The sequence below is a fragment of the Anoplophora glabripennis genome, unplaced genomic scaffold (assembly GCF_000390285.2).
Source record: "Anoplophora glabripennis isolate ALB-LARVAE unplaced genomic scaffold, Agla_2.0 scaffold1227, whole genome shotgun sequence".
NCBI lineage: Eukaryota > Metazoa > Arthropoda > Insecta > Coleoptera > Cerambycidae > Anoplophora > Anoplophora glabripennis.
In genome coordinates, this window is record NW_019417400.1 from 25,300 (window position 1) to 46,231 (window position 20,932).

Below are 20,932 nucleotides of genomic sequence, written 5' to 3' on the forward strand. Positions count from 1 at the left end.
ATAAGAAAAAATGTCATAGGGGTTGATTATTTCAACCCCTTACAAAAATAGTTCAGGGTTGAAAAAATTTCAAAAAGTGTAGTTTTATTGACAGATAATGTTCACCAAGTTTGGTTTCTTTAGCTTGATGTACGTGGAAGATAAAAAAGAAAAACAATTTTTTTTTGTAATTTTAGGAGGGGCGTAACTTTTCAGGGAAGGGTTTTTTCAAAAAATGTTATACCAAAGACCCCTATTAATTTTCATCGGAGAATCGCCCCTTGAATTTTTTCGGTGTTATTTAGATACACCCTGTATAGTTCTTTAGAAAACTCAATTTTACAGTAGTAATGCAAAACACAATATGATGAACTTTAACTTTTTATGATAAATTCTTAGAAAGTTGATTATTTAAAAGCTTAGATAAATCTTTAACGTAGCAATAATGATACTATTTTCTACTTCCTTCTCATTATCTGATATCGGTTCGAATCGACCCATGTTTGTACAATTAATAAATTTACATGTTCTTCTAATTTTCACTTAGTTACACGGATGGGAACGAAAAAATTAGATTTTGAGTTCATTTCCAACCCAATTACATTAACTGAAAAGGCATTATTTTTCCAAATTTAGAAATTTGTGGTAATGTAGGGAAATTAAATTTCTTTTACACTCAGCAAATCAACGTATGAGGATATGAAGAAAGTCGATCTTAGATTCACAGAGAAAAGAGCACTAATTAGCTAGCCCAAGCGTAACCACACTTCATATATATTTTTTTGGTATTAAAGTAAGCCCATTTTTTGCAATTTTTTCCGGCAGTCGCATGTAGGCAGGGTGAGAAACCTTTTCCACTTCATGTTTATATATTGAAACTACCCTAGAGTAAACTCTAAATTTTTACCTATGGAATAATTGGCAATTCCGTGGAAGTTTAAATAAGTTACTCAAATAAATATTAATATAAACTATTGATGACTGGAAAAAATAGAAAGTTTATACAGAACGGAGTGATATGTTGTTTAGTCCTCTGGCCAACACAAAAAACACCTCACCAACAGTCCAATGGGGAACAAGTTGCCTGCCTCCAATTGCCTCAAGCGATGATCAATTAGTCGGATGAACTGGAACCTTCCATGCTAATGGTGTGCACGGTTATAAACGGAAAAAGCTAATGGTGGTAGATNTAAAAGTCGAGTAAAAAATTTTTTTTTCCGATTTTCTGTCTTTATTAAGCTTTCCGAATACGTGGTTAAAATTAATGACATTATGACTGAATCACCCTGTATATCCGGCCACTGGGGAGTGAATTTTGACTCACCCTGTATATCCCTTCATTTTTGACATACCCTTTCCAGACACCCTGTAGAACATCCAGAGAATCATCTGAGATTCTATTTTTTATCATTTTTGTTTGTAATGATCTTCGCTTCTTCGTAAATATTTCGTTTTCATAGAACCTTTTAAAAATGTATAAGTTTTCGTACCTTGAATATCGGTATCATGTTTTACATTTATTATTACTCTCAGCATCGAATATATTTTCCAGAAAATTGATGACTTCAATTTTTTTGATAAGTTGTTAAAAAAGGCCAACAAAATATTTTCTGGATTTGTTGTTTGTTCCGTTCCGGAATACTATATTTTTCATATATCTGCTTTATCTCTGGTACTTCTTGTTATTTGCACATTGCCTAATATCAGATGAGGTTTTATCAAATTTTATGACTAATTCACTTAATGACTAATTGTGTTTTTGTGGAACAGTTATAGAATATTCATCTCATAACAAGGGCTGAAGAGCTTTCTGTTATCAAAACTGATTTCAGTATTATTAAATTCCATAGTGATCGTAAAGAAGTTATTTCATGTAAAAAAGCCGTCAGTGCATTATGAACTTTTAATTGAAACCGAGTATGGTATTTTATAAACATGTTTTTTTTTTAGGTACGTTCCTCCCATATAACTTTGGTGGGGTAATTGCTGGTGCAGCAACTTGTTTTTATGCTTTCGTCGGTTTTGACAGTTTAGCTACTTCAGGCGAAGAAGCAAGAAATCCTTCGTTTTCCATTCCCATGGCCACAATTATTTCAATGGGTGTTGTAACTCTTGGCTATATATTAGTCTCATCGGCTCTAACACTTCTCGTTCCGTATTACGAAATTAGTCCCAATGCAGCTTTTCCAGAAGCTTTCAGCCATGTAGGTTTACACTGGGTAAAATATATTGTTTCGTTAGGGGCAATTTGTGGTATGACCACAACTTTATTTGGATCACTATTTTCATTGCCTAGATGTATGTATGCAATGGCCGTAGATGGTCTGTTATTTAGTTTTCTAGGAAATATAAATTCTAAAACTCAGCTACCTCTAGTAAATTTAATTATTTCTGGTTTTTTTTCGGCTTTAATAGCATTATTGTTCGACTTGGAAAAACTGGTGGAGTTCATGTCAATAGGCACTCTATTAGCTTACACGATAGTTAGTGCTTCAGTCATAATATTAAGATATAGACCTACCTTCGATATCCCGATCGCCAAACCAGTATCCACTCCGAGCTCTGAAATTTCAAGTACTACTTCCGATTTAACTACACCAGCGTCAGAAATTATTAATTTGACTGGAACCTTAAGAATACAATATAGTTGGTTAGGACCTATCTTTGGAAACTGCGAATCTGGAACTGCCGTTACTGGAGCAGTTTTCGTTTATACCATTTTCTCGTGTGCTCTGTGCATTTTGTTCCAAGTATCTTCAGATGACTTAAAAAATGGAATTTGGTGGACTCTGATTTTGGCCTCGTTCTTTATAACCGTTATGGGATCATGTAAGTTATGTTGAAAATTATTTTAGATTTACTTTTTATTTAACCATTCATTCATTTATTTATACAGCATGTAACTTAACTTTGAATAAAGATGATATTTATAAGGAGACTACCTTTGAACTTTGAGAAATACATACAGGGTGTTCCTTAATGATATGCAAATATAAAAGGGTGTGATTCTAGATGGAAAACCGCGTGAGTATTTCATTGATAGTTAGTACATAGTGATAGTTAATAACGGCGCATATTTTTCATTAAAAATTTAATTTTTAGCTCTAATAGTGGCGTGGGTACGATCACTGACTGACATTTTTAAAGAGAAAAATGATACGCCAATGTTTTTTTCCTAAATAAAATTATTTTTGAAATCCCCGTTCGAAAGATAAATGTTCTCTTGAGTTTTCGACCTGCGACGCGCCGTTTTTTAATTAAAAAAATAAAACCGGTTATATATGAGGAATACAATTTTGCAATAAACCTAGTTGGCCTGGAATGTGTCACATTGCATTTCTGACATTTTGAAGTAAGTATCTATCGTTCAAATCTGTTCGCTGTGAATATCTAATTTTTAGAATCTTATTAATAATGGTGAATTAAGCAAATGTTGAAATGGTGCAAATGTATTACGTGTATGGCCTCGCCAATGACAATGCAGAGCAAGCCAGACGTATTTATCATCACCAGAGATATCCCAATCGTGCGTTGCTGGATAGTCAACCATTTTTAATATTCATCGTTGTCTTGTTGAAACTGGTAGATAGTGTCCGAAAACGTACATCTGACCTCGAAATGTAAGAACACCTGAAATTGAAGAAGCGGGGCTGCACGAAGTCAAAGAACATCCTGAAACGAGTACGAGGAAGATTGTTAGATATTTAATAAATTACGCCATATTTTTTACATCAAAATTGGTTAGCACTGACATCAAGAAAATATGCTGATTTTAAAATAACATATCGCTAAGTCATACAAATGCGATCTGTTTTTATAAAATTATGTTGTTTTGTTTTCTGCCACTCGGTTTGTTTTAGTTGGCTTATAAAGATAGGTAATAACTGACAACACTGATAAGTGGGCACGGCACGTACATACAACTAATTCTAAAGTTGTTCAGTTCTGGCATAGGCAAAAGTTGTGTATTTTAGAAGACGAATTATAATTCAATTTATGGATTTGATTTGAAAAATAATTTGAGATTAGTATTTAAGGAACCACGTACTATTACCACTAAAAAAGTAACCCTACTTTAAGTTACACCCTGTAAATTGCATTAGTCAACGTACTTTCAAGGTTACCGAGCTCCAGATGGTACGTGCCATCCGGAGCGACTAAAAAGTGATGGCCGGAAATGACCAGAGGATTTTGTCCATCCGAAGCGACCAAAGTTGGGTTAGTTCGAGGTTTTTCACCCGCATATTGCAGATGGCGTTGGCATCACCGAAGAGTTCTTGGAATTGATTTGAAGAAGTCCAGAGATTGTTGGCAATGACCAGAGAGTCTTCGCCGAGGGGCTCTTGTAGCCGAAACCATATACGCAGTAGGGAAGCTTTGAGCTGTCGCCGTGCAAAAAACATCTGGAGTAGGGTAAAAGTTGATATATCTCTTGAACAGCTTGGAATATCGAAAAGGGGGAAAATCTCTCCGCCACTTTTGTTTCTAATACAGATTTTAATTTTAAACTAGCTCACAATGTTATATTACTTGCGGGAATACCTTCAGCAAATATTACATTTAGGTATGTCACTACACAATTTAGAGGGACAGCAGTGTGCCCATACTTCGTCATCAGGCATTCTTCGGAGCAATTCTTCTTGCTACCGTTGCATGTTTTAATTGTCCACAACGCCTTCTAATCAGTAAATATATCGTTGTCAATACTTAATGTTTTTAGTAAAGAGACCATGCATTCTTCTCTTCATAAAATTTTATATTTTTTTAATTGTTGTAATTTGAATAAATGATTTTGTATCAAAAACACGATAATGATGATGATGCTGATGATGATGATGATGATGACACCCGCGTACTGCAGGTCAAGCGAACGTAACATATTTTAAAGAAGGGAGGATGGAAGAGAAGGGGGAATAAATTAAATGGGAAAAATAAATATTAAACTGGAATACCACCAATTATAAAGCTCAAAACTGTTTCTTAAACTACACATGTACTTTTTACAATTATTAAAATGATTTAAACAATATGGTAAATTTTTACAGAAATATAATATGTTCAATAGAAATATGTTCTGCGCAATATTTCATTAAGATCACTTACGTTACCGTTACCATACTTCAAGCCTTTATGATTACATTAAGTAATCATCACGGATTAAGGATGCGGTACTAGAGATTTCAGCAAATAGTGTATATTTTGTTGTAAATTAACAAATCATATTTCGTTGGGATAAAATTCGGGAAGACCAACTTCTTGTTTATTGATCTGCAGCCTCTGACCGAAATAATAGCTTTTATCCTCCTTTATTATAGGATACACCTTATGACTCCACTCAGAACTAAATAATCCATAATTTGATCCTGAACAATTATACAATATGCCTTAGTATTCTGCGGGAATGACATTTGCTTTCAATCTGTAAACATCGATGTTTTATAAAATCATTTCTTTTTAAGCAATCTATGACGATACTCGATTTCTGAAACCTGTGTAGTCAAGTATAAGTTTAGATACTATTAAGAATTTAAAATTAATCTGATATTAGATATTTCAATGTTATCGAATAGTATGACATCTTGCATCTCTTTGTCTTTCCTATTGGTTTGAAATGCTACAATAATGTATCTAGGACTTCCCACAGTCATACAAGTTTTAATAGACCAAATCTCTTTCGTAGTTCCACTAGTTAAGGAGGGCAGTTAATCTAATTCCCACTGTCTGAAAGGTATCAGGAGCGGTCTATCGCTATTTATTGAGTCAACAAATCAAGTTTTTCGACATAATTTAACCTTAAGGTGGTGGTAATTAATTCACTTATTGCGTCGTCGTTCGATACTTAAAAACAATTGTTATCAGTTCAAGTTCCAATTAATCTCAATATCTGTTTACCAAAGACAATTCTCTTATAATCGTGAAAGTAAATGCTATAAAGGAATTCTTAAATGGAATGTTGATTTTATTGAATCGCATGTTACCAACTGCCCTTCGGAATAATTCCAACCTCCAACAGTAAGAGAACTATTGAAAGATCACTATCTTTCAAAAGAGAACTATCGTCTATTTCTAAAATACGTAAGTAGCACTTTATTAGACTCACTGTTCTCGTAGATTATCCTTTTTAATCCATAACAGCACTGTTGGTGAATTCAATGGTACTCGTACTTGCAGTATTTTTCGTTAAAGTTCCTTCATTGTTATAGCAGCTCATCAACAATAATGCGTCTTGTTGATAAAACGCAATATCTATTTCATCATTCCCAAATGATTCGGATCAACTCTCTAATAATGGAGTCATATTGACTGGAATCTTGAAATAACTGTAGCAGATATTATAGAACAAATATTTCAAATATAGAGCAATATTAGCAAAAGTTAACGTGGATGTCTTCTTCTTCGTCACACATCCGCCATTGATAAAGATGGACAGATAAACTGTCGTTTATATATTCCGTTTGTCCAAAAATTAATCTCATGACACCCTTTTTAGTCTTTTCATATGATATTATGTACATAGATCTGTTTTATTGATTACTGGAAAAAATAGGTTATTATTACTATGTATTATTATAGTCTACGTATATTGTTATATTTTTAACTATTTTAGCGGATAAATCTGATTGATGTACAGGGTGTCCCAGAATATGTAGGCAATCTCTCGGATTCGTTTTTTTTTTCATTGAGTCAGTCAATATAATCTAAGTAGTCATAAAAGATTACGCCTTAAATTGCGTTTAAGGTTTTCAAATTTGTCATCTTCCGGTGTGGAAGCTTGTTCTTCTAGAAAACAACCCATGAATCTGAAAGGTCTATAAATCTAAATTTCAATTTAGTTTCATCATCGTGAACTGTGAAACTAATGTATTTTTCCTGATTCTCGGGTAATAAAGTAATAATTTCGTTCCGTCAAGTCCCTTATTGCGTATTTCAGAACCTCGGAGGTTATGAAATATCACATGAATTATAAAGAAATGTTTGTAATTTAAATAACATTTATTGTGTGCAAAACCCCTGAAGTTTCCAGAAGGCTGGCAATGATCCCCAAGAAATTTATCTTTAAATTTCTCTTCGAAGATATGGCAAGTTTTACTGGCATCCCGTAAACTAACTTTAGTATTCATGGGTCCTACGTATTTTAATTTAGAAAAGACCAATTTTTTTATATTGTGTAATTCCTTCCCGAACCAAGACATACAATCTAAATCCTAAGCACTTTTATAATACAAGTCATTGTTATAAGTGCATTTAAAAAAATACCTTTCTGATATCTGCATGTTTTACAATGACGATCATCATTAAATGGCTTAAGTAAGCATTCGAAATCTGCATAAATAATAAACGCAACATTTTCCTTACAAACAAAATTTAATATACAGGGTGTATCTAAATAACACCGAAAAAATTCAAGGGGCGATTCTCCGATGAAAATTAATAGGGGTCTTTGGTATAAAATTTTTTGAAAAAACCCTCCCCTGAAAAGTTACGCCCCTCCTAAAATTACAAAAAAAAATTGTTTTTCTTTTTTATCTTCCACGTACATCAAGCTAAAGAAACCAAACTTGGTGAACATTATCTGTCAATAAAACTACACTTTTTGAAATTTTTTCAACCCTGAACTATTTTTGTAAGGGGTTGAAATAATCAACCCCTATGACATTTTTTCTTATAATTTTTTTTTCGATAAAATTTTTTCCTTTTAAAAAATATGTCTAAAAAACCCCATTCATTTACTAACTTTTTGATCTCTTCAAGTTTCTTCGAAAAGTTAAGGATTTATGACAAAAAAAAATAAATGTATTGTAATGTATTTTTAAAAAGATGAGCTGTTTAACGCGAGTGTATTTTGCCGAAAGATCTAGTGGCCTGTTCTTTACAATGGAATCCGTAGAAACAAATGTCAATGTCATTTATTGTCATATTAAATAACATTTTATTAAAAAACACTCAACCAAATAGTTGACCTATGATTCTACTAGGCTAAGAAGTTTGGAACTTAGACTAAAAGTGAACAAATGATGAATAATGTTATAACAGTAACAAAAAATAAAAATCTGTCGGATATTGACAATACAATCTACAAAAAATGTTGAAAATGATTGCCTTCAGCTTCAATACAAGCATCTACTCTTGTTCTCATAGAATTGCGTATGCGTTCAAATATTCCTGGTGAATTTTTTATCGTTTCACACCCTGCTACAATGCGGTTTCGCAAATCATTGATATCTTCAACTGGCCTTGAGTAGATCAAAGATTTCAGATATCCCCATATGCAAAAATCCAAAGGATTAAGGTCAGGGGAGCGGGCTGGCCAATTTACATATCCTCCTCGACCTATCCATCGATTGGCATACACCTCATCCAAGTGACGTCTTGCACGTATACTAAAGTGGGCTGGTGCACCGTCGTGCATAAACCATAAACGTTGCCTAATTTGAATGGGAACTTCTTCAAGAATAATAGGTAATTCTTCGAGAAGATGACAATATGAGTCACCATCTAATCGTCGTGGAAGAAAATAGGGACCAATTAAATGATCGTCGATAATTCCGAGCCACACATTTAATGAAAATTGATACTGATGATTTCCTTCAAAAAAGTCATGAGGATTTTCCTCAGCCCAAATATGATTGTTACGAAAATTTCTAATACAGTCTCTTGAGAAATTCGCCTCGTCAGTAAATAAAATATTTCTTAAGAACTGCGGCGCTTGGCCGATCATATTAATAAGCCATTGACAAAAAACCACACGTGGTAAAAAATCTCGAATCAGTAACGACTGCACCCGTTGGAGATGATAGGGATATAACTGTTGTTCTTTTAAAATTCTAAAAACTACCGAATGGCTTACATTTAGGACACGAGCTATTTTCCTGGTACTAGTTTCTGGGGATTCCTCAATTAAATTAAGTACGGCTTCATCGACAGCTTCAGTTCTAACTTCTCGGCTACGGCCACAGTCATGACTTCTCTTTTCAAATTTTCCAAGTTCCCGCAAGCGTTGGTGAATATTTGTGAACGTAGTATGGTGGGGTAATCTACGCTCTGGGTACTGTTCAGCATAAAGTCTTTGCGCTTCCAATGCATTACCGTTAGCATACCCATATGTAAAATGCATATCTGCCATTTCTAAATTCGAATAGTTAACCATATTTTCGGTTTATTAACTAATATTTTCTACACAAAATCATGAAACTTGTGAAATAGTAAGAAACAGTAACAATAAATGACATTGACATTTGTTTCTACGGATTCCATTGTAAAGAACAGGCCACTAGATCTTTCGGCAAAATACACTCGCGTTAAACAGCTCATCTTTTTAAAAATACATTACAATACATTTTTTTTTTTTTGTCATAAATCCTTAACTTTTCGAAGAAACTTGAAGAGATCAAAAAGTTAGTAAATGAATGGGGTTTTTTAGACATATTTTTTAAAAGGAAAAAATTTTATCGAAAAAAAAATTATAAGAAAAAATGTCATAGGGGTTGATTATTTCAACCCCTTACAAAAATAGTTCAGGGTTGAAAAAAATTCAAAAAGTGTAGTTTTATTGACAGATAATGTTCACCAAGTTTGGTTTCTTTAGCTTGATGTACGTGGAAGATAAAAAAGAAAAACAATTTTTTTTTGTAATTTTAGGAGGGGCGTAACTTTTCAGGGAAGGGTTTTTTCAAAAAATGTTATACCAAAGACCCCTATTAATTTTCATCGGAGAATCGCCCCTTGAATTTTTTCGGTGTTATTTAGATACACCCTGTATAGTTCTTTAGAAAACTCAATTTTACAGTAGTAATGCAAAACACAATATGATGAACTTTAACTTTTTATGATAAATTCTTAGAAAGTTGATTATTTAAAAGCTTAGATAAATCTTTAACGTAGCAATAATGATACTATTTTCTACTTCCTTCTCATTATCTGATATCGGTTCGAATCGACCCATGTTTGTACAATTAATAAATTTACATGTTCTTCTAATTTTCACTTAGTTACACGGATGGGAACGAAAAAATTAGATTTTGAGTTCATTTCCAACCCAATTACATTAACTGAAAAGGCATTATTTTTCCAAATTTAGAAATTTGTGGTAATGTAGGGAAATTAAATTTCTTTTACACTCAGCAAATCAACGTATGAGGATATGAAGAAAGTCGATCTTAGATTCACAGAGAAAAGAGCACTAATTAGCTAGCCCAAGCGTAACCACACTTCATATATATTTTTTTGGTATTAAAGTAAGCCCATTTTTTGCAATTTTTTCCGGCAGTCGCATGTAGGCAGGGTGAGAAACCTTTTCCACTTCATGTTTATATATTGAAACTACCCTAGAGTAAACTCTAAATTTTTACCTATGGAATAATTGGCAATTCCGTGGAAGTTTAAATAAGTTACTCAAATAAATATTAATATAAACTATTGATGACTGGAAAAAATAGAAAGTTTATACAGAACGGAGTGATATGTTGTTTAGTCCTCTGGCCAACACAAAAAACACCTCACCAACAGTCCAATGGGGAACAAGTTGCCTGCCTCCAATTGCCTCAAGCGATGATCAATTAGTCGGATGAACTGGAACCTTCCATGCTAATGGTGTGCACGGTTATAAACGGAAAAAGCTAATGGTGGTAGATGGCAATGGCTAATGGCAAGTGGTCCAGCAACAGCTGCAGTGGTGGCTCGGATGGCAGTGGCTTACACGAAGATTAGACCCAGGCTGTGTACGAGTACTCGTTATTCACCGTAGATGTGTCAAAGGCCAGAGCAGGTTTACATGAAAAATAATTTCAAGCCAGATCACCAATAATGTACAATAGGTTTTAAAAACAAGAAAAATTTTCAAAACTTACAAATGTGAATAGGTTATTAACTATGCTACTTATAATTAATGATGATTAAAATTTTAATCAGTAACAGGGACCAAGTCTCACCCTGTATACAAACTTTTGAAGAGAGTTCGTAATGTAAAAAAACGATTTAATGTGACTATAAAAATATCACCGTGTAGGTGAAAACATAATTTAAGCTCAATAAAAATTACTCAATGACTAAAATTTACATTAATAATTCTACTAAAAAATTGCAAAAGTCAAAATATGAAAATGGAAATTCCAAAACAAGTTACTTATCACAACCCGAATATAGTAGTGAACAGAAGTGACGATCAAGAAGGTACTATACAATTGAACACGGAAGTAACTAAAATTAGTTTGCAAATAAAAATCACCAAAATTTGCAAAAAGGTATAATAAATATTTTTAAAATTTCAACTAAAATGACCGGCTAAAAAAGAATGGTTAAAAACGAAATTGACAGTGACTAGCTCAAAAAATGGCGGTAACGGATATGACGTAGGTATACTGAAAATTCTAGAATATTCGATACTAATAAATCTAAAAAAACTACAACGATCGCGCTAATAAGCAAGGAAAAAAATATATAAAACAATATATATAGATATAGGTGTTAGAACAGTTGGAAAATCACAAATCTATATTCCGGCTAGATTTCAGATAGACTTCGGCAGATAGGCTACTCACGGTTTACAACACTATTACACTTGTGAATTCCCTGTGATTCCAGAACCCACAGAAATGGCAATTACTCTTAGCAAGTAAGCCCTCACCAATTAAGAAAAATTAGTAAGACCCCATCTGCTTGAGCGGAACACGACAAGGTGAAGGTCCTAAAATTTCGTCAACACGGTTAGTGGACTCTCCAAAATGAATTTTTCTGATTCAAGGAACCACGGAGATATTCAGCAACCACCTGTAAACAATCACAGGCCACAATTCGGGACTACGTTATAGTAACGAACACTCGTGACTATACACGCGAAAAACAAACCCAAAAACAACGTATCTGCACGAAATATTAAACTTTACATTATGATTGTACTCTCTACTTTAACTAATTTCACAAAAATCGATATTCAAACAATGGATTACTGAGATTAACTTTGATTTTCCAAATTTCCACGCCTAATTAACAAAACACGTCCGTCTCGATCGCGAGCACGTCCGATCTCCTAGTTGTTAGTTTTCTCTCCACAGCGCCACTGTGAATTTGACAAATAAATAGTTTAGCATTTAAAAATCAGGCAACCATACCTACTCATGTGGGTGCAGAGGGTTAACTAATGGTGATCTACTACTAATAAGCTTGTGTATAAAATTTTGAATCAACAGATACTATAAATCGTTGGGACATTGACATGCTGGCTAACGAACCATCCCAAAGTGTCGTAGCACTTGCAAGTCATAAGGGACTTGAAACGCATGACAACCAGGCATCCCAACCTTGGTTGTACTAGCAAAAACGATATGGACTTGAAACACATGGTACATAGTTCATCCAGACTATGACACAAGTGAAAAAAACTACTTTAAAACGGAAGTACTCTGAGAAAGAGCACAACGTCCAATCTTGCAAGAGTACACTTATATGGAGCTCAGACGAATCACAGTAGTGACAACCCACCTGAAAAAATTTCAACACCAAGATGGCGTCAACCATAATTGGTTAGCAAATTGAACACCTCCCATGTCCATCCTTCCATACAAGCTGTTACTTAAAACAGTAATCTTGGAACCAAGAGGTCCCCAAAAAATCTCAGTTCCTATAACAAGAGTAACAAAAAATAAATCTATATGCCTTACATATAGAAATTACGTTATAGTGAAAAGACTGTCATGAGCCCGTGTGAAGATCGACTACTACTAATCAATGACATTGCTAGCATCAAATTTACACCCACTACGATAAAAAAAAATAATTTTGGCATGCAGATGGAATGCACGAGCAAACTCAAAGTGCGCAAATTGAAACAAAGCAGCAAAAAGCCTCGTCTTTGAGTAATATTCAACAATAATTTTACAACAAAAAAATTCAATGCCAACAGGTATCACTAACCAATGAGTATCGACAATACCCAAACTATTATACTCAAAATCGCAACTAATCTAAAATCATACACCAAATAGGTGATGAACCTACAAATATCTTAACAATAACTACAGAGATAAATAAGATACAGATAAGATACAGAAACCATAAGATATAGGATACGATACAAAAAAGATAGTCTAAAAGGAAATACGCAAATTTAATTACTCCAAGGTAACCTATGTTACCAAAATTCCAACAAAATTCTCCAGGTAACCTCTGCTACCAACAAACTACGATAGGAAAATGCACCACACAACATATCCACCAGGACACAAAATAATACATTTTCTTCCTATCCACCTATAAGAATACCTCTTATAGTCAAAACCAAAACAGAGAAAACGATATAATGTCTATACCTTACTCTAAACCAAATTCAAAGCGACTAGCTACAATAGAGAAGATAAGACAAAAGGTATGTAATTAAATTGCGAAGAAAAACAGATAATTTCAACACGAAGATAACTGAAGACACAAAAATAACAAGACAAAGAAAGAGATAGAAAAAGATGACGCTGTTGTTTTGATATTAAGCTAATGCCTCATGAGACTGATCTCTAGTCTACGATATTCATTCCTACGGAACAACAATTTAACCAGTGAGATAACCTCAATGAACCAGTGCCTCAATTCAGCAGGAAAAATGACGTAAAGCCATTCAACACTGAGGAAATCCACAAATAGCAAAGTGGCAAATAGCAAAATAGCAATTACCCAAGCGGCAAATAGCAAAGCGGCAATTAGACAAGCGGCAATTAGCAAAGAAGCAATTAGCCAAGCAGCAATTAGCAAAGTGACTCAACCCTAACAAAACCCTGACATCAGAAAAGAAGAAAGAGCGATGCCATCAAACATCACATCACATCGAATCACTGAGTGGAATCACGATCGGAATCTAAAGAATCTTCTGGTTCAGAAAAATCATCAGAATCCAATGCATCTTCGTCGTTATCAAAGTTCAAATTACTATAATCTGGCTTAAGATCTTTTACATGGTAATTTCTCCAAATTATTTCCATCGGTATCTTTCAAATTATAAACCAATTTAGAAACTACTTTATTTACAACACACGGTATATATCTTGGGGCAAGTTTGGCGGAATAATCGTTTGGTTTACTGGACAAAGTATAATGTTTTTTCCATACGCGATATCCTACATGATATTGTATATCACGTTTCCGAAGATTAAATCTGTTAGCATTACGAACGTAAGAATCATATAATCTTTTCCGAATATCTACATATAATTCAGGTAAAATTTGCAAATCTTCAACTAACTGATTTTTATCCGAAATAGTAATAACGTTATCTGCATTGTCGGAAATTTTGCCATAATAATCTCCTACCAAATGTTAAAAAGGCTGGTGAATACTTAGCTGTTAACCACATAGTTATTTTGTACTTATCCAGGAAATTTTTCACTTCTTTACTTGTAAAATACCGAGCATTGTCCGATAAGAAAATTTGTGGACATCCATAAATTAAAAACACTTGATTTTCTAAGAAATTAATTATCGCACGAGACGTTATTCTACGCATGGGTTGTACTAACACAAATTTTGTAAACCAATCCACGACTACTAATACATATTGGTTACCATGTTTTGATCTTGGGTAAGGACCCAAAAAATCTGCCGAAATTAACTGAAATGGAAAGTTAATGTTTTTGTATTTCCCCATTAAACCAGCTTCAGGTAAATTTGAACTTTTATTTGCAGCACATACTGCACATTTCCTAACATACCGATAAACATCTCTCCCAAGATTTGGCCAATAATACAATTCTATAATGCGAGACAAAGTTTTAGAAACTCCAAAATGACCTGTGGTTTCATCATCATGATATAACCTAAAAATCTCCGATCTATTGGCGGTAGGGACTACTATTTTCCAATCAAACAAATTACTTTGGAGAGGATTGTTAGAGAAGATATGATTATACAGGATGTTATTCTCAACACGAAAGGTAGGGTATTTATCTGGGTTATCCTTTTTGTATCATCTGCCGATACCATTTATCTCTTTTAAAAGTAGATACATCCAGAACAGCAATTTCCGGAACAGCGCGGGACAAAGCGTCTGCTACAACATTAGACGACCCTATTCTATGTACAATCTGGAAATCAAGCAGAGATAATTTCACAGCCCATCTTGCTAAACGACCTGACGGATTTGTGAGCTTGTGAAGCCAAATAAGAGAAGCATGATCGGTCTCAACAACAAAGTGTGTACATTCTAGGTATTTCCTAAAAGATTCGATAGCTACTACAACAGCATACAGTTCCTTTTCGGTAGTTGTATATTTACGCTGAGCCTTATTCAATGTCTTACTAGAATAAGCGACTGGATATTCAACACCATCTTCTGCTTGATAAAGTACTGCACCAACGCCAGTGTCAGACACATCACACTGTATATGGAATGGTTTCGAAAAGGAACTGGAGAGGTACTTAACTGTTCTTTAATTTTACAAAAAGCAGCCTCTGCTTCAGTGACTACTGAATAGGCTGACCCTTCTCCTTACCATGAAGAAGGTCCGTGATTGGAAAACAAAGTGACGAAAAATCTTTAATAAACCTCCTGTACCGTCCGACTAAACCAAGCAATCTCTTGATTTCGGTGGTGTTCTTAGGCGTAGGATAATTGACAACTGCAGCTACCTTCGCAGGATCTGTTCTTAAACCTTGACTATCCACAATAAAACCTAAATATGTGAGAGAAGATCTACAGAATTCACATTTCTCTAAATTGATAGTTAAACAAGCGAACTTTAACATTTCAAATACCTTCTTTAAAACTTCCAAATGAGTTGGAAAATCAGGAGTCGAGATAATAATATCGTATAATAATAATATTCAAAAAGACCTCTGCCATAAACAGCAAATGCGGTTTTCTCTCTCGAACTGTGATCCAAGGGAATTTGATTGAATGCACTTTTGAGATCTATAGAACTAATATACCTAGCATCATGTAAGCTTACATAAGATATTATCGATTAGAGGCATGGGGTAAGCGTCGGGAATCGTAACTTGATTTAGTTTCCTTCCATCGAAACATACTCTGTATTTACCCTGCTCTTTTTTTGTAAGTAACCACAAAGGACTACTCCAACTGGAATGAGAAGGTTGAATTATTTTGAGTCGTAACATCTCATCGATTTCCTTGTTAAGATGCTTGGACATTGCAGGAGACAAAGGATATTGGCGTTGTCTAATAGGCTTAGCATCACCAGTGTCAATACTATGAGTAATTAAGTGTGTACGACCAATTCTATCTTTAGGAGCAATAGTTGTAAACAAATCGATAACCTTCTGAAGTTATTTTTTCTGATCAAGCGAAAGGTTAGACAAAGACTGAATAATAGTATTTATGGTACAGAGATTGGGAGTTTGCGAAACATAAGTAGAATTCTGGAAATTTAGAAAAATTTCAAACTGTTGCAGAAAATCTACACCTAAAATAAGGGAATGCGTTACTGAAGGAATTATTAGAACCTTTAGAGTCTTCGTAACATTATCTAAACAAATGGGTAAAGATACGTGACCAAAAACTTCCTGAGAATTTCCATCTGCTGTAGTGACTTGAATACCAGTATCATACTGTATAGGGATATGTAGGTTTTTAAGAATAGTCACTCCTGTGGAACCTAATATTGTCAAGTTACTGCCGCTATCGACAAGAGCTAGAATCTGAGTATTAAACACTTTAACATAAAGATAAGGTCGTGTGTCATAGGGTTTCTTCAAAAAAATAGGATTAACATGCGTGGTATCTGAACTAGACTTAATTGGATGATAAAGAGATTTTACAACTCCTAACCACTGATTTCCATTCCATCTTTGAAAACCTTACTTCCTGAAACCTTTGTTTTGTGGTTTTCCTTAAGTTCCTTTTCCTTGACGAGAAATAGGACGGGAATCTGGACTTGAAGTACTGGCGACGGCGTCCAGAGTTACGCCACCATGAAACTCGTTTTTTGGCTGAGCAACCTTAGATTGACAATTGCTACATTTAGCTTTTGTGATATTGGGACGACCACAACCGAGACAGAAAAATTGTCGAGGATTACGACAATCTTGATAACGATGCCCAGATAATTTACAATTCCATCATTGAAGAGCGGAAACAGACTCAATAAGGGGTTTGTAAATATTACCTTTAGTTGACGTTGAGGTAGTGCTAGAAGTGTCACTATAAACATAACCTAACTCAGGTTCTAACAAATTAGTTCGGGATCTAACTGGAGGAACATATCTATCAGACCAAGCACGAGATTCCTCTAATTGTTTACAGAACTTGGTGAGCTCAACTATGGATTGAGGTTCAACTAAAGCTAATCTACTAATATAATATGGATGCAAATTTTTCCGAATTTTATTTACTCTAGTTATCTCAGTCTGTCACAAAGTCGATTAAACAAATTTTCCATACACGATATGTAAGCAATTATTCTCTCATTCGGTCCTTGAGTTCTACGATATATCTCCCGAAGTAACTCATCTTCGTACGTATAAGGCAAAAAATCTAACTTTAATTTACGAACTAAATCATCCCAATCAACAAAATGAGACTTGTTTTGTAAAAACCACGAATAGGCAGTGCCTTCATATAATTCACCCGCTGAATGAAACAAATCTTGTTTAGTAGCACCTCGCGATTCTCTTATGATATCAAGTTTTTCTAAAAAAGCTAAAATAGATTCCTTAGTAGAGCCCGAAAATTTAATATTCCATTTATGTGGAGCTACGTACTTGTTCTGTGCGATAGGAGATACATTAGGAAAGGCTAGTGAAGTTGGGGTAGAGATATGTGGCCTAACCTTAAATGCAAAGCCACCTTCTAAATCCAAGATATTGTAACGTAATTCTAGTTTAGTTTGTTCTTCTAAATCATTATCTGCTTTTAATCTGTCTAATCTACCAGACAAGTGAGTCAATCTAGTAGTAATTCGTTTATATGTACTATCACCCGATGTACCAGAAAAATTATCTATAATAACCTTCAAATCGTTAATAGATTCTACTATTTCACTAACATCATCCTTATGAGAAAATGGGTTAATAATCACTAAATGTGAAAAACTACGATCGGCCTGTTTTTGTGCCAACGCTCCTCGTAAGCGTTTTCGTTTGGAATCTACATCACTTGAAGGGTCAATTTGAACTCATAATTTAACTCTTCTGTTTTTAAATGATTCGGCTCTATCTTGGATTTAGCAGATCAATAACAAAGCAACATCCAACAACTTGGAAATTAAATGCTCCAAATAAAATTATGCAAAATCTGTACGATACTACGAGCTTAACGTTCAGTAATTCTTAACAACAAATTTCTAAAAAACAATAAAATCATTCAAAAGCAACGATACGATACGATACGATAATAACGAGAATCGGTTCAAAATTACGATAATTTTTTACACCTAGAATTCAGTATACTTAACTAAGCATGCACAAATATAATAAAAAAATAACTACGGCCAGTAGAATTATCCAACATTCACTTCTGTTCTAACATGAAATAAAAGTTAGTGACAGCAAAAACAAAAGTTCGTTGTTAAATGCCAATTTAGAGAAAAAATTTACTGAAAGTACCTCATAGTTAAAAAACAATATTTTGAAAGGGCCTAGCACGTTGGTCGTCAATTCTTTTGAAACTACCTTAGAGTAAACTCTAAGTTTCCACCTATGGAATAATTGGCAATTCCGTGGAAGTTCAAAATTAGCTCCAGCTAACTCAGGGGTCAAGGGGGATCGCTCTCAGTAAGATCAGAAACCTATGTCTGTGCTGGTCACTTATTTAGGCGCCAGGTGATTTACCGCTAGTACTAAATTACTTTAAGGAATTCGACTTAATAAAAAGACAAACAAAAATTGAAATACATCTATTTAAAATATAGAAGTTAGTTACACTTACAACTCTACTTTATATTAGGAATTAATTTAAAATTGTAAGTTACTCAAAAAAATATTAATCTAAACTATTGATGACTGGAAAAAATAGAAAGTTTATACAGAACGGAATGATATGTCGTTTAGTCCTCTGGCCAACACAAAAAACACCTCACCAACAGTCCAATGGGGAACAAATTGCCTGCCTCCAATTGCCTCAAGCGATGATCAATTAGTCGGATGAACTGGAACCTTCCATGCTAATGGTGTGCACGGTTATAAACGGAAAAAGCTAATGGTGGTAGATGGCAATGGCTTATGGCAAGTGGTCCAGCAACAGCTGCAGTGGTGGCTCGGATGGCAGTGGCTTACACGAAGATTAGACCCAGGCTGTGTACGAGTACTCGTTATTCACCGTAGATGTGTCAAAGGCCAGAGCAGGTTTACATGAAAAATAATTTCAAGCCAGATCACAAATAATGTACAATAGGTTTTAAAAACAAGCAAAATTTTCAAAACTTACATATGTGAATAGGTTATTAACTATGCTACTTATAATTAATGATGATTAAAATTTTAATCAGTAACAGGGACTAAGTCTCACCCTGTATACAAACTTTTGAAGAAAGTTCGTAATGATGTAAAAACGATATAATGTGACTATAAAAATATCACCCTGTAGGTGAAAACATAATTTAAGCTCAATAACAAATTACTCGATGACTAAAATTTACAATAATAATTCTACTAAACAATTGCAGAAGTTAAAATATGAAAATGGAAATTCCGAACCAAGTTACTTATCACAACCCGAAGATAGTAGTGAACAGAAGTGACTATCAAGAAGGTACTATACAATTGAACACGGAAGTAACTAAAATTAGTTTGCAAATAAAAATCACCAAAATTTGCAAAAAGGTATAGTAAATATTCTTAAAATTTCAACTAAAATGACCGGCTAAAAAAGTATGGTCAAAAACGAAATTGACAATGACTAGCTCACAAAATGGCGGTAACGGATATGACGTAGGCATACTGAGAATTCTAGAATATTCGTTACTAATAAATCTAAAAAAACTACAACGATCGCGGTAATAAACAAGGAAAAAAATATATAAAACAATATACAGGGTGTTTCTTAATAACGTGCTAATATTTAAGGAGGTTATTCTTGAGTCTATTTTAAGAAAAAAACTTCATATGAACATATGCCCTAAAAGTTTTAACTTTTGAACTACAGGGTGCTAAAGTTTTATGAAAAAACATTTTTTTTATGATAACTTTGGTATTACCCTAGATATTTTTTCAAATTTGGTACACGCCTTCTATGCATCGAGATGCATTTTCTAATGTACAAACAATTTTATTATTTTTACCAGTGGCGTCTGCACAGGTTTTGTATTAAATAATTTTTTAAGAAAAATATGTTACGCCACTGATTTTTCTTAAAGTAAAATTTATTTTTGAAATCCTCATTCCTTTCTCACCAAATGTGGTGTCTTGAATTTTTTTCGTTTGACGGGGGTTGAACAAAAAATTACTCTCACTTATTGTTATAATATACCTTAAACTAAGTCGTCAGTGCCGCGAAAAACAACTACTCCGAGGGCTATTTGCCCCTACCGGCATTGAATTACATTCGCGACACCCAGTACAACAGCTAGGATCGTTCATCAGCTGGTCCCACCAGGCACAGACCGGTTTCGGACTTATTAGTCCTCATCAGTGTGTCATAGGTAGGACAACCGATGAACGATCCAGCTGCTAAAAGTCGTAAACTCCCGACAAGAGGTACATAGTACGCGAAGCACAAAGGCTCCATCTATCGCGCTGACTTCCACTATGCCATTCAAATGGCTACTACGGTGGAAGCGACCTGCTAAAATTTGCCAGGTACTTTATTGCACGAATGTCGCCTATAGAGGGCGAAACACAATGTAAGTCGTCAGTGCCGCGAAAAACAACTACTCCGAGGGCTATTTGCCCCTACCGGCATTGAATTACATTCGCGACACCCAGTACAACAGCTAGGATCGCTCATCAGCTGGTCCCACCAGGCACAGACCGGTTTCGGACTTATTAGTCCTCATCAGTGTGTCATAGGTAGGACAACCGA

The 20,932-nt window shown here is 34.4% G+C and overlaps 1 protein-coding gene across 1 annotated transcript in view; it reads left to right on the forward strand.

Annotated features, from left to right (window-relative positions):
- Positions 1–20,932, forward strand: part of LOC108914862 (cationic amino acid transporter 4-like) — a 62,145-nt gene that overhangs the window by 21,050 nt on the left and 20,163 nt on the right. The window contains 2 exon segments of the mRNA XM_023456251.1: positions 1,756–1,852; positions 1,930–2,808. Of these exon segments, the coding sequence (XP_023312019.1) occupies positions 1,756–1,852; positions 1,930–2,808 (976 nt within the window).